Here is a 12,934-nt window from a genome sequence, read left to right as displayed (position 1 = left end):
GCCGATTTCAACAAAAAGGAACACTGGCACATAGCCCTCACAAAAATGATATACAGTATGAGAGAAATCTGGTAAATTGGTGAGCTTTAGAGGGGATGGTAGGCAGAATGTGTTTGGACAGAACAAGGCTTATGCTGCTTATTAGCATTAGCTTCATATTTACTGTAAAATTGGGGTGTTACTCTTTTTAACTCTCGGCAAGAAACAAATGAACAAAATGTTGCATTCCTTTTAGTTGAGGTGAAGAGAAAATGGGATTAAATGTATTCCAGACCTGCATGCCTGTCGGTTAATTGAACTCCACCAAGAAAAAGATAGTTGTCAGTCAGTGATCAAAAGTATAATTCTCGGTTGTTTTTTTGTACAGTGTAGGTACATTTCAATTGACGAATGTGAAGAACAACACATTGCCTTCAGGGAATAGGAAATCGTTGGTCAGTAACCTCAAGACGTCAACAGGCAACATTAATGAAGGCTGCAATCATCATGCAATTCAAGCAGTTTATAGATTAAAGATTGTATTGTCATTTTTTGGGAAAATCTTTACCCTTATCAAGAGCAAATAATGTCCAAAAGCTGCAACCACATACACACACGATTCCAGGCATTACCACAAAAAAAACGCAAAAACACACTCTACTTACGGTAATGACACCTCCCACAAGAGTCTACAACAAACGGATCATGAGTTTGGCCAACTCGTGTTATTCGACTTCGAAGTTCCGCACCTTTGCTGTAGCCACTCTTACACCCACTTTTTTGCTAATTGGCAAACACAAACACACAAGTTGTGACTACATAGGGAGTTCACAGATGCCCAAAGGCTGACCTTTAATTAAGAGCAAATAAATGAGGAAAGGCAGTGTGCTTGAAGAAAACATAGAACATTCTCACCACCAATGGGCGAATTAGTTCATTCTGAAGTCATACAGCTTACGCAAGTGAGTTGACTGACAAGAAATAACACAAGCACTCAAAGTGTTGCCACTGCTAAGCAACCAGATGGTCAAATATTACTATAAGACTGATACCATTGTTTTAATACAATGAGAGATAACACATGATTCATTGTTTGGCTATAACTACGGTGGTGAATATCAATCAATCAATGTTTATTTATATAGCCCAATATCACAAATGTTACATTTGTCTCAGTGGTCTTCACAGTGTGTACAGAATATCAGTATGACAATACGACACCCTCTGTCCTTAGACCCTCACATCGTACAAGGAAAAACTTCCGGAGAAAACCCACAGTTTAAAGGGAAAAATGGGAGAAACCTCAGGGAGAGCAACAGAGGAGGGATCCCTCTCCCAGGACGGACAGACGTGCAATAGATGCCGTGTGTAAATTGAAAAGATAATACATTTGCAACATAGGTAGTCCAAATGTTTGGAAATGCATGTGTGTATAATAGGAAGATGAATCCACAAGGATATCCATCCAGGACCGATGATCCAGGACCACGACTCGCGATCCAGGACACAGGACCGCAGGATCATCCATGACTCCGGATCCCAGCGTATATAGACACCAAAAAGAAAGACATTTGGGGAAGCTGGGTTAATCGGAACATGAGAGTACACAGGTATAGACAGAGAGAAGGAAGAAGTAAGATGTCCCCCGACAAACTAAGCCTATATCAGCAAAACTAGGGGCTGAATCTAATCAGCCCTAACTATAAGCTTTATGAAAAAGGAAGGTCTTAAGCGCACTCTTAAAAACGGATAGGGTGTCTGCCGCCCAAACACAAACTGGAAGCTGATTCCACAAATGTGGAGCTTGATAAGAAAAGGCTCTGGCTCCCATTGTACTTTTAGAGACTCTAGGAACAACCAACAACCCTGCATTCTTGGAACGCAATGCCCTAGTAGGACAGTAGGGTATAATGAGTTCTTTAAGGTAAGATGGCGCCTGCCCATTAAGGGCTTTGTAGGCGAGAAGAAGAATTTAAAATTCTATCCTGTGTTCTATAGGGAGCCAGTGTAAGGCAGCCAGAACAGGAGTAATGTGGTCCCTTTTCCTAACTCTGGTTAGTACACGAGCTGCAGCATTTTGAATCAGTTGAAGCGACTTGACTGACTTCTTGGTACTCCCTGATAATAAAGAGTTACAATAATCCAGCCTAGAAGTAACAAATGCATGGAATATGTACCAAGTTTCCACATTGCCCCACAAGTGGGCACCCAGAACATAATAAGTGCCTGATAACAGCAGACATAGGTGGAAATATAACACACACATTCAGGCATAAACACGTCAAACCATTGGCCTGCGATGTAAGCTCCAACAATGTAAAGGACACAAGTTATCTTCAGAGAAAACAAGGCGCCTCAATATAAATCAGGGGCTCCCACATACCAGGAGATGAAAACAAAAGCTGTACCATAATGAAAGGAAAAAACAAACTTGGAGGCACACACACACACACTCACGCACCTGCAACATTAAATAACCCTGACAGCTTTCCATCCTGTATCCTGTACTGGTTGTACATTATGGGGTCGTCCCTCAAAATAACTTACAAAGCACAGTTTACGTAATACAATATGACAAACCTTACATAAATACACTATATCTTTGCTTATAAACCATTATGGATGGTTTACTATTTGTATTCTTCACTCTTTAGCAACACTCCTCCTTTAATTAATATCAATAAATCATTTGTCTGCTGAACATTTGACACGTGTATTAGACACTTGTTTGTCCCGGAGACTGAAAAACAGTGTACACTTTGCCAAGGTCAATGCTCCTAACACATCTGACTGGGATCCCCCAGGCTGTGTAACACAGACTAGTGCAGTTCTGCACGTATACACATCTCCTCCTCCTCCTCCTCCTCCTCTATATCTATCTCTGTCTTACTCCTCCCTCTTTACTGTTGCGTTGCATGAATCAAGCAGAGAGGATAAGACAAGTTTACTAATGTTTTACTTGTTAACAGACAGTTGAGGCCTATACAATACTTGCTTAACTTTGGTTGTACCATGCTTTCTTTGTTTTGAAATCCCAATATGGCCTAAATCATTCAACAATTCTGAAAAATGTATACGTTGTTTCCCTGTTTCGATTAAATCTTTGATTCTCAACATTTAAAAACATCAGAAATAGATTGTAGCACTTGCAATGTTTTTGGTTTGTTAAATAAGAAGAATGGACAACCAGAGAGAGACAGAGAGTGGAAGAAATATTTTTGTAAAAGGTTGGAAGACAGATCCTAAAAATAGGGATGGGGAAAACTGTAAAAAGCGAAACATAATAGAAAGGACAGGGTTTAAGCAAGTAATGGAGAAACCACAAGAATTCAGTTGATCTCAAAAAGGCAGATTTGCAAAAAACAAAATAAGCAATATTGAAAATGTTGAGAAACATAAAAGCTCTGTTGAAACTGTTTCAATGCAGAATGTAATCACTATGTCCAAACTAAACTACAGAAATAAAATCAACAAAACAATCTGAGTAATATATGTAGATATGGTACAAATGCAAAGTCCAGCAGATAGCAGCTAATTTCGATCTGTTCGTCAAGGTTGAGATGCAACAGGCAATGTCTCCATCAGGAGACCTCTGTCAGTGTAAATATCTCCTGCGTTCACTCACATAACGTATAATGTAAAACATATTATCTATTATATATAGTTTCTATAGGTATTTCAAATATCTTTATCTTTGGATCCAACTATCATTTGTAGATGCATGTCATGTAGATATACTGCCTCTGCGTACATGAGCATGCAGAACAGATGGAAACACAATGTGCAAATAGACACGTTGAACCTATACACTGCCACATTTAGTTTGTCCTTGACAGCATCCTGGAAAGTTTTCTACATGACTGGTGTGTGTGTGTGTGTGTGTGTGTGTGTGTGTGTGTGTGTGTGTGTGTGTGTGTGTGTGTGTGTGTGTGTGTGTGTGTGTGTGTGTGTGTGTGTGTGTGTGTGTGTGTGTGTGTGTGTGTGTGTGTGTGTGTGTGTGTGTGTGTGTGTGTGTGTGTGTGTGTGTGTGAACAAGCATGCTTGTGTAATTCAGTAATCTTATCACCAGTTAATTACACAACACTGAGTAATGTCATATGTTTAAACACTGGACCCCATCTCTCTGTTAAATTTTTGCAATCTTTTAATTTGTTTTTACTTCAAAATATCAATTGCCTCCTTAAACCAATCTGTTTACACCACGTCAGTGAATTTGATTCAAGCTAGATGAGAAATCAATTTGCTACCACATGTTAGTGGATTTGATTCAAGCTAGCAATTTGCTACCACACAGGTTGAAAGAATGCATGTTTGGGGAATTTGGCTGTAATACTTTATATTGCTAATCCAACTCATTTGATGGGGTTTTATTCCCCTAGAAGGTGCCACACACATTAATTAATTGTTTCACTATATGATATATTTCAGTAATCATTTTGTTAAATGTTTTACATTAACCACTACACCGATTTTTTTGTTGGTTGTAGTTCAGCAGAAGTAAAGGGCACCTCATTCATTTGGCATATTTATACTTCAAAAGTGTTTTTTTAAAGCACTGAAGTGTAATTTCAAGCCTGATATGTCTTGGTGACAGTGTTAAAGAGATGAACTAACAAATATTCATAGTCTTTAGAGAGTGTCAGAGTTCACATGGAGGATGGGTGACAGGACCTCACACACAGCTCACTGAAAGATCATACCACACAGCAGGGAATGGAAGTGGTTTTCATTTGTACACCCTACGATCCATTGGCCTTCAGAGAGGTGTGTCTTACTCTGTAAATAATTGTGATCATTTGTTTTCTCTGTTCAGGAAGTAACCTCAGCGAGTCAGTGTGTAGCCAAACCCTGCTGTTAAACCTCCACTGTCACACAGCAGCAGTGCAGGACTGATGACAGTGTGTGTGTGTGTGTGTGTGTGTGTGTGTGTGTGTGTGTGTGTGTGTGTGTGTGTGTGTGTGTGTGTGTGTGTGTGTGTGTGTGTGTGTGTGTGTGTGTGTGTGTGTGTGTGTGTGTGTGTGTGTGTGTGTGTGTGTGTGTGTGTGTGTGTGTGTGTGTGTGTGTGTGTGTGTGTGTGTGTGTGTGTGTGTGTGTAAAGATCAGTCTCCCATTCTCCCATTGTGTTGGGGACAGTAGCGTGAGAGCGACCACAGGGTCAGCTGCACATCACATCAAAGATTGAGTTGTTTGTAAAATACCCCACTGTTCAAACACGCGCACACACATCATATATTACAGGCGTAGCCTTACTGTGTGGACCAAAAGACAAAGACACTCAGGGAGAGGCTGTCCTATAATCCTCACTGACAGGGACACAGACGTGACATCAAGAGTTCATTGGGTATGCTAAGGGTTATTGTACATGTAGGTGTGTGCATCTGATGTGTTTTGCAAAGGAAGGAGGAGGAAATAGCTGTGCATGTTTTAAATTATTAGAATTCCTTTTCACATTAATCACAAACTCCTGAGTGTCCTGTTTGTGTTCCTCTTCTACGATGTTTGGTGCACTTTGACACTGTCACATCTGTACATAATTTTCACTATCAGCTTCATTGTACAGGATGCCATTCTTACACTTCCTTTATATTGAAATAGTCTTCAAAATATATTTTGGTATGTTATGTAACACAACTCTTGATCTGCTTTTTTTAAGGGTAGACAGTAAAAATAACGATTACAATTCAAAATCAGATATGTGCTGCATTGCATTTAAAATATTTTTTTAAATCCTTTCTTTGCCTCTGCGTTTTTCTGAATACATTACGTTTACAAACAAATTATTGGTGTTTTTTTCTCCCGTTTTATTCTACTTTTTGTAATAAAATATATAATAAATCTGAGCATGTCACAGCCTTGTGCTCTGACGCCCTCGTGTGACGTTCACTTACAAGTGCATGTTGTTTATATTTGAAGAGGAAATCTCGATATTCGATATGAACGAACGTACAATAAACACAATAAAACGAACAGTTAACTGTGCCTTGAAGTCAATACAATGACACTGTTCTGAAGCATGGTTGGTTTATTTCCCGTCAGTCGAGTCGCATGATGGCGCTGAGTTCATTCCTCTTACCTTTTCTCGACATCGTGATGTATGCATGGGGGAGTCTCTTCCGGGTTTGTCGTTGTTCGTGTGAGAGTTCACAGCGCAAAGGTCGTGTTATGCTTTTGCTTTCAACTCGCATGACATTTGTTTAATCAGCTTAGATTCGTGATGTGATGGCTTTTCTCACTTTGTTCATGAGAAGGCAGTTTCCGCCGGCCTTGTCGCACTTCGCCCGGACGGTGAGGAGTCTGGCCCGGCCTCCCGCCGCCAGAGCCCCGCTCCTCCGGCGGCTGCACGGCTCTCCCCGGCTGCGGCTCGGAGAGAAGGAGCCGTGGCTGAAGAGCCGGGGCCCGGAGCAGCACCAGCTCTCAGACCTCGACAAGGCCGACGCTTTGGTATGGACATGTTGTCTAATGAGAACATACAGAGTGCTTTTTCTTAAACTGTGAAATGTCAATTCTGTTTTGAGAAGCTGTACCCCACTCAGGCACTCACTGCAAATCTTTCATAGATTATAGTTTTGACAAATCACTAGTAGGCCTACTACTGAGGACACTCAGTACATTTACTGTACATTTTGAGATACAATTACTTTACTTGAGTATTTACATTGTTTTCCACATCGTACTTCTGTACTTCTACCCCACTACAATTTACTCTACTACATTACATTTACACCTTTTAGTTACTCTGCAGATTTGGATAAATGATGTGGAATGTGTAATCAACACTTAAATAAGACTTTATATACAGCTGGAGTAAATTCACAATCTACCCTGCAGCATACAAAGTCATTAAAACTAGCTGCACCTTTACCAGCTTTGATAAACACATTCATAATTATAATCAAACAACATATCATATATTATTCTGAAATGGGCCAATCTGCATAAAGATTACTTTTACTTTAAATATATTTTGATGAAAATACTTTTGTATTTAAGTAACATTTTGAATGCTGGATTATGCAGCACTTTTACTTGTAACAGAGTATTTATACTCTGGTACTTCTACTTAAGTACAACATCTGAGTACTTCTCCCACCTCTCCAATTTGTAATGACATGGTTAAATCAGAGGTCGGTGGTCCTAATATTGTTCCGTTTCCTTTTTTTCAGATGCTGCGAAAGTCCCATGAGACAGGTAACTGACCTAATCCATGCTGGAAATAATGACCAGAATTTACCATAGATTTAACCCTGAAGCTAAGGCTATACATCATCGTTGACAATATAGTAATTGTCTGTAGGTGTGGTACAATAAGATTAACAACTAGCCCGGGGGTGAAAAAGTATGCTGTCTTTTTGAACACATCCCAGTCAGTGAAGATAGGGCAGGCGTTTCCCTGACAGCTGGTAAAGACACCTCATTTGACATCATTACGTGGGTGAAGCCAGATATCGAACATTTGGTGAAACAAGTAGTTTTAAATTAAATTATATAACAACATCAAATCAATTAAAAGGTTGTACTGACAGAAAGGTTTAAGGGGCTAAAGTAAAAAAATTACTACACAGTATTTAGTCGTGGGAATGATTGAGCTGTTATTTGATTGAACAGTCTGTCACAGAAATGGAAAACTAGAAGTTTATTTAATAAAGCTCTGGGGCCTCATTTATAACGCCGTGCGTAGGATTCACGTGGGAAGGTTGCTTGCGTAGTAGAAATCCAAAAAATAGGTACAGAAATGTTCCGAAATTTTCAGATTCACAAAACATTGCGTACCGGCAAGGAAAGTGCGTACGGCACTTCCTACTCCCTTTTATAAATCACAATCGACTCGAAATGCGGTGCAGCTTTTGCGGGCTTCACGTAACGCCCATATTTGCCTATAAATAGTCAAAGAAACGCCCATTCATTCATTCATTTTGACTGACTTTATGAAGAAGATCGCAGGAAATGACGACAGAACAGCTAAAAAAGACATCTCACACCGTGTCAGATTTTGGTTATTTTGGGGAGGTCGAGATAAATCATATTGTTTGGTGGATGCAGTTTGAACCAGAGTAGCAGCATGGAGGTCGGATCGTCACCAAAATAAATAAATAAGTGGTCCGAAAAAGGTTAATGACAAAAAGAATACACATAGCCTTCCTCAGGCTGTCAGGCAGTGTGTTTGCACCGGGGACAGGAGACACCCCCTTGATGAGAAACTGTAAGAAATGATCGGGGAATCCCTCCGGAGTGGAGCCATGATGACTGGATCTGAATTATTTGTTTATATTTGGTAGTTTGTGTTCCAGCTTTCGATCAGCAACTATATATCCATAATCCACCAGTTAAATGAAATACTACTAATGTGTTGTGTTATATTAGCTGTACAATTTACCACATATGGTGTTCTTAGTTCTACCTCCTGTGTTTTACGAGCGACTTATCAAGTCTTGGCAAACGGCATAAAACACGATTAAACGTGATAGTAGGCCGCCTACATAAAACCATGTTCGTATCTACAACCTATAGAAATGCAAAACGGCGTCAGTTTAGACGTAATTCTGTCCTCCTGCTTACCGCATCATTTATGAGAAAACATTTCATAACATTAACACAACATATTCGAGGTGGTTTTAAATAACATATCCGTATTTATTTTATTTTTCCAAGTTATGTTTTTGTGTGCACTGAGGAGTCTCAAACAGGCGTTTGTTTAATCATTTTAAGATTGGCAAATGAATTCTTCATGCTAAATGAGAGGTAACATTTTGTCTCTCCATTCTTCCTTCTGCCAACGGTGTCACAGTTTCTCGTCTCTCCCGTTTTTGTGCTTAGTGCGTACGCATGGGTTAGAGTTTGCGTGGAGGACCGCACATTTTCCCGTCAAGTTAGTATTTTATAAATCGCAAACATTGCGTATAAACTGGCGTATGCCATTTTTTGAACGTATATCCCTTTTATAAATGAGGCCCCTGAAGAGGCAGCAGGGAGATAAGAGTTTAGTCAACAATTCCTAAAATTGAGATTTTGACTTATTGAACAAAGTCTATTTTGTGTAATTGTGTATGTGTGGAGGTTTTGTTTCAATAAGTATGATATGTCCCGTAGCTCCAGCACCTCGGATAAGTCTGATACTGGATAGCTGTGTTTTTTCTGTATTTATAACCCTGAGATTTAAATATATGGGAACTTTGTATGATATTGACATTGTGTCTTTATTGGTTAGGTATTTATTTAAAATGTACTGCAAGTTTTGTGTTTAAAAAGGTGGGGTAACTTACATTTAGTTTTGACTTGATACCTAATCAACTTGTCAGCTTGATTTGTATTAGTAGGTTGACATTGTTGATATAACCCATAACCCTGAGCAGAGATCTAAATCATCAAAAGTGAAAACACCTGTGAATGTGTGCAGGGCTTCTAAACGACTGACTGCTTTTCATTCAATCATATAAACATCAAATCTCATAGTTTCAAAATAAATAAAACATTTCTATATCCTTTTCTCTTAATGTAGCTCAATCTAGCAATGTTCCAGTTGGATTTCATTGCCATATTGTACATTTCAGTGCATTTTGAAACAATCGCATACATCAGCACTGTACTTAAGGTTTTAGGCATTTGTTATGGCAGTCATTTTATGCTTGCATGCATGTAAACAGAGTGACAGATTTCTGGTCAGGCTGAAATGTGTCAGCTGTTATTTTCTGGCTTTCTCTGTTTTGCAGGATTCCTCTCGTGGTTCAGGAACGGTCTGCTGTCGACTGGGATCGGAGTCATCGCATTTGTCCAGAGCGATGTGGGGCGAGAAGCAGGATATGGTACATTTGAATGTGAATCAGAACACTTGTAGCCAAGGCTCTATGTTAGTGCAATAACAAACATCAACTTGTGATTCAATTTATTTGAAACATTTATTTAATCCCCTCAGTTCCATAAATGTATGCCTTAAATAAATAGTTTAAATATATTAGATAGAAGACAGGTTAATAAACAGTGGCTCTAGGGCTAAATTCTTCTAAACTAATGGATTCAAGAAAACTAAAAAAGGCTTGAAAATCAATGAATGTCCATGAAATAATTAAATAAACTATAGCATCTTTAACCATGTCCCTTAGCTCTTTGTGTCCTTGATAAATACATTTCTAAGTGAACCTTGCATTGGAATTACATTTTTCATTCAGCAAATAAATACTTTTTTGCCAGGATCTCTTTGATAGGTTAAAGTCATCATGAGTAAATATAATGAGCTGAGATCCTTCATAATAACCAACCAATAACATGGTTACCAGAAAGGCCAGTTTTATGTTTTACACTTTTTATTAAACAAAACATTTATTAAATCATAAAAAAGTCATTGAGTTTGATAAAAAATATTGTCGGAAAAAACATGAAAACTACATTTGCCATCGATGGTAGTAAATAAAATGTTGAGGTTAACATTAATCATGTTAGTATAAATGTATGACTGCTCTTGAAGAAGCACACCAGTTGAGATGAGGGCTTATTGTGTTTTATTCAAATCACTTTGTCGACCAGATATTATTTTATCTTATTAACTTGAAGAACATGTATAGATCTAGCCTGCCTCCATATTATATTTATATAGTGAGAAAATGAATGTTTACAATAATACCATTTCAATCTGTTTCCCCTCAGCCTTCTTCATCCTGGGGGGTGTGTGTGTGTCGTTTGGCGGGGCCTCGTACCTTGGCAGCCTGTTGGCCCTGCGGAGGATGATGCTGCTGTCTGTGCCAGCGCTGCTGCTCCAGAGCGCTGCGGTGGTCAGCGTCGCCCTCTTCTGGCTCTGTGCGGTATCGCTCTACATCGGCCGTCTGGAGGTGGAGATCATCCACGAGGACGAAGAGGACGAAGAGGATGACGACGAGTGCCGGGAGTGCCGCGAAAGGCGAGAACACCGTGGTTACCGTGGCTCCCACAACGGCAGACATCACAACAGTGAGGACAATGACAGCAAGGGGCCGAACAAGTAGACATTCGGAACGAGCGGGAGTGTGTGTTGCTATGATTCAGGGCTTCCCCTTATTTGTATGTGTGTGTGTGTGTGCATGCAACAGCTTACATGTCCATATGTTGACTGTGTAAGTCAATCAATACAGACTTTTGTGTATTGTTATTTAGATGGAAAGAATATTGTTTGGATGAAGAAATCCTTTAAGACCTTTAAGAAAACTGGTCATAAAATGCTGAGATCTTGGTTGTTTGACTACTTTGACTTCTGGTGAATAAAAATCAGCCTTTTGTACAATTTCTTATAATCCAATATATTCAAAGCTACTTCTTTTTCATCATCAATCCAGAGACTCAATGAGAACATTATATATAAGTTAAGTTTTCACTCACTGTATGCAATATTATTTTAGCCATTTCTTTGGCTTCTTGTCTCATCTTGTTCAACCTTATTAACTCTGTCTACTGAATACTTGAAGTTTTCATAAAAGAACTGAAGGTGGTTTTGATATGCCATGTTATCTAGAAAGAACGGGTCATACTGCATATTTCAGGTCTGTTTTTCTTTTTTCTAAACCAATGAGGGCTTACAATATTATTTTACAGAGGTTTAAAGGTGAGTTATGTTTATCAGTTGTGTTTTGATAGAGCAAAAGCACTTTTGTCAGTTTGTTTGTCGCTATATAGAAACTTAAGACTTTTAGTGAAAAGGTATTTTTGCCACAGCCTTTTCCTGTAGTTATACTATTGGTATATACATGTACTATACCTAAATGGAAACAAACCATTATACCTTTTGAGTTGATTTTCACCATCTGGTGATTACTATAATTGCTGTTATGGATGTGAAGTTTGGCTAAAGGTCTAGATATTGAATGGTGTGCAACAATTGGGTTCATTTTGTTTACTTTTTCTTTCTGTATGCACTAATTATAGTGTAGCCTACTGTACATACAGTAATAAAGCAAGAAGAAATCAGTGTGTTCTGTGTGTGTTTTTGCTTTCACGCTACACCTGTGGGTTCTCCCCTACAGGTTGATGATGATCCCTTAAATTACCAGATAAATCCGAGGGGTTATGAAATGATTAGTGGGATGTTAAAGACAAATACATCATTTGTTATTTGTTCCCTGAAATAATATATATATTTTTTTTTAAGTCTCTAATATTAGCAGACTGGATGAGAGAACCTTTTCAAGCAAGCATGTTTAAAGTGCAATAGAGCCAACAAGTTAGTAGCTGTTCAAAAAGCATTTTCCTTTTTTTAGTATTTGATTAATTCCAAATTAATCAGGGAATTTGCACCACTAAGGTGCACCCTGAATTAACTTTATATTATGCTTACATTGTGCATATTCCTGAATAAATTTGTGTGCTTAATGAAATTAACAGAAACTGACACATTAACCTTTTGAGCCATGTAGTATTCCTGGGTGGTAATTGGCTTCTTGGTCTTTAGCTGGAGGTGCCGTTCTCAGCGCACGATGTGCATTGAGCCTCATGCGGCATTTAGAGTAAATAGCGCAAAAAACATTGCATTCATAAACTTTTCAGAGGCTTTTAGGAAAAAATGATTTAATATAGAAGATTTTAAAGGTCCCATGTCATGGCCATTTCTACTGATCATATTTCCATTGTTGAGGTCTACTAGAATAGATTTAAATTGTGCAATTTTCCAAAATCGCATTGGTTTCTCATACAGCATCTCTGTATAGTATGTGTATTCACTCTGTACTAAAGGGCTTGTTGGAGCTCCTGCCCCCCCTCCCTGTGAGCCCAGTGTGCTCCGATTGGTCGGGACGTTGCGAGGAGCGGACAGGTTTCCGGGTCGGCGATACAGCGAGAACAAGCGAAACTCATCCTGAGCACACACAAACACTCACAGCCGAAGTAAAAACAATAAGTGTGGCTTGATATTGAGTAAGAAAAAGGTTTAATAACACTGTGAGAATGGGTCTGCGGAGAGCATTTCTCCGCCATCCCAACTGGTCTATTACCAGCGTTC

General features: G+C 39.0%; 1 protein-coding gene across 1 annotated transcript; it reads left to right on the top strand.

Moving 5' to 3' along the window:
• Positions 1 to 5,989: 5,989 nt before the first annotated feature.
• Positions 5,990 to 11,907, top strand: tmem160 (transmembrane protein 160). Its single transcript, XM_034097259.2, has 4 exons — positions 5,990 to 6,420; positions 7,143 to 7,167; positions 9,687 to 9,779; positions 10,618 to 11,907. Exons 1-4 carry the CDS (start codon positions 6,199 to 6,201, stop codon positions 10,950 to 10,952), a joined length of 675 nt encoding a protein of 224 aa, XP_033953150.1. The 5' UTR covers positions 5,990 to 6,198; the 3' UTR covers positions 10,953 to 11,907.
• The last annotated feature ends 1,027 nt before the right edge of the window (positions 11,908 to 12,934 follow it).

The sequence above is a fragment of the Pseudochaenichthys georgianus genome, chromosome 13, assembly GCF_902827115.2.
Source record: "Pseudochaenichthys georgianus chromosome 13, fPseGeo1.2, whole genome shotgun sequence".
Taxonomy (NCBI): domain Eukaryota; kingdom Metazoa; phylum Chordata; class Actinopteri; order Perciformes; family Channichthyidae; genus Pseudochaenichthys; species Pseudochaenichthys georgianus.
The sequence above is the reverse complement of the archived record's forward strand: the minus strand, read 5'-3'. Positions and strand labels throughout refer to the sequence as shown.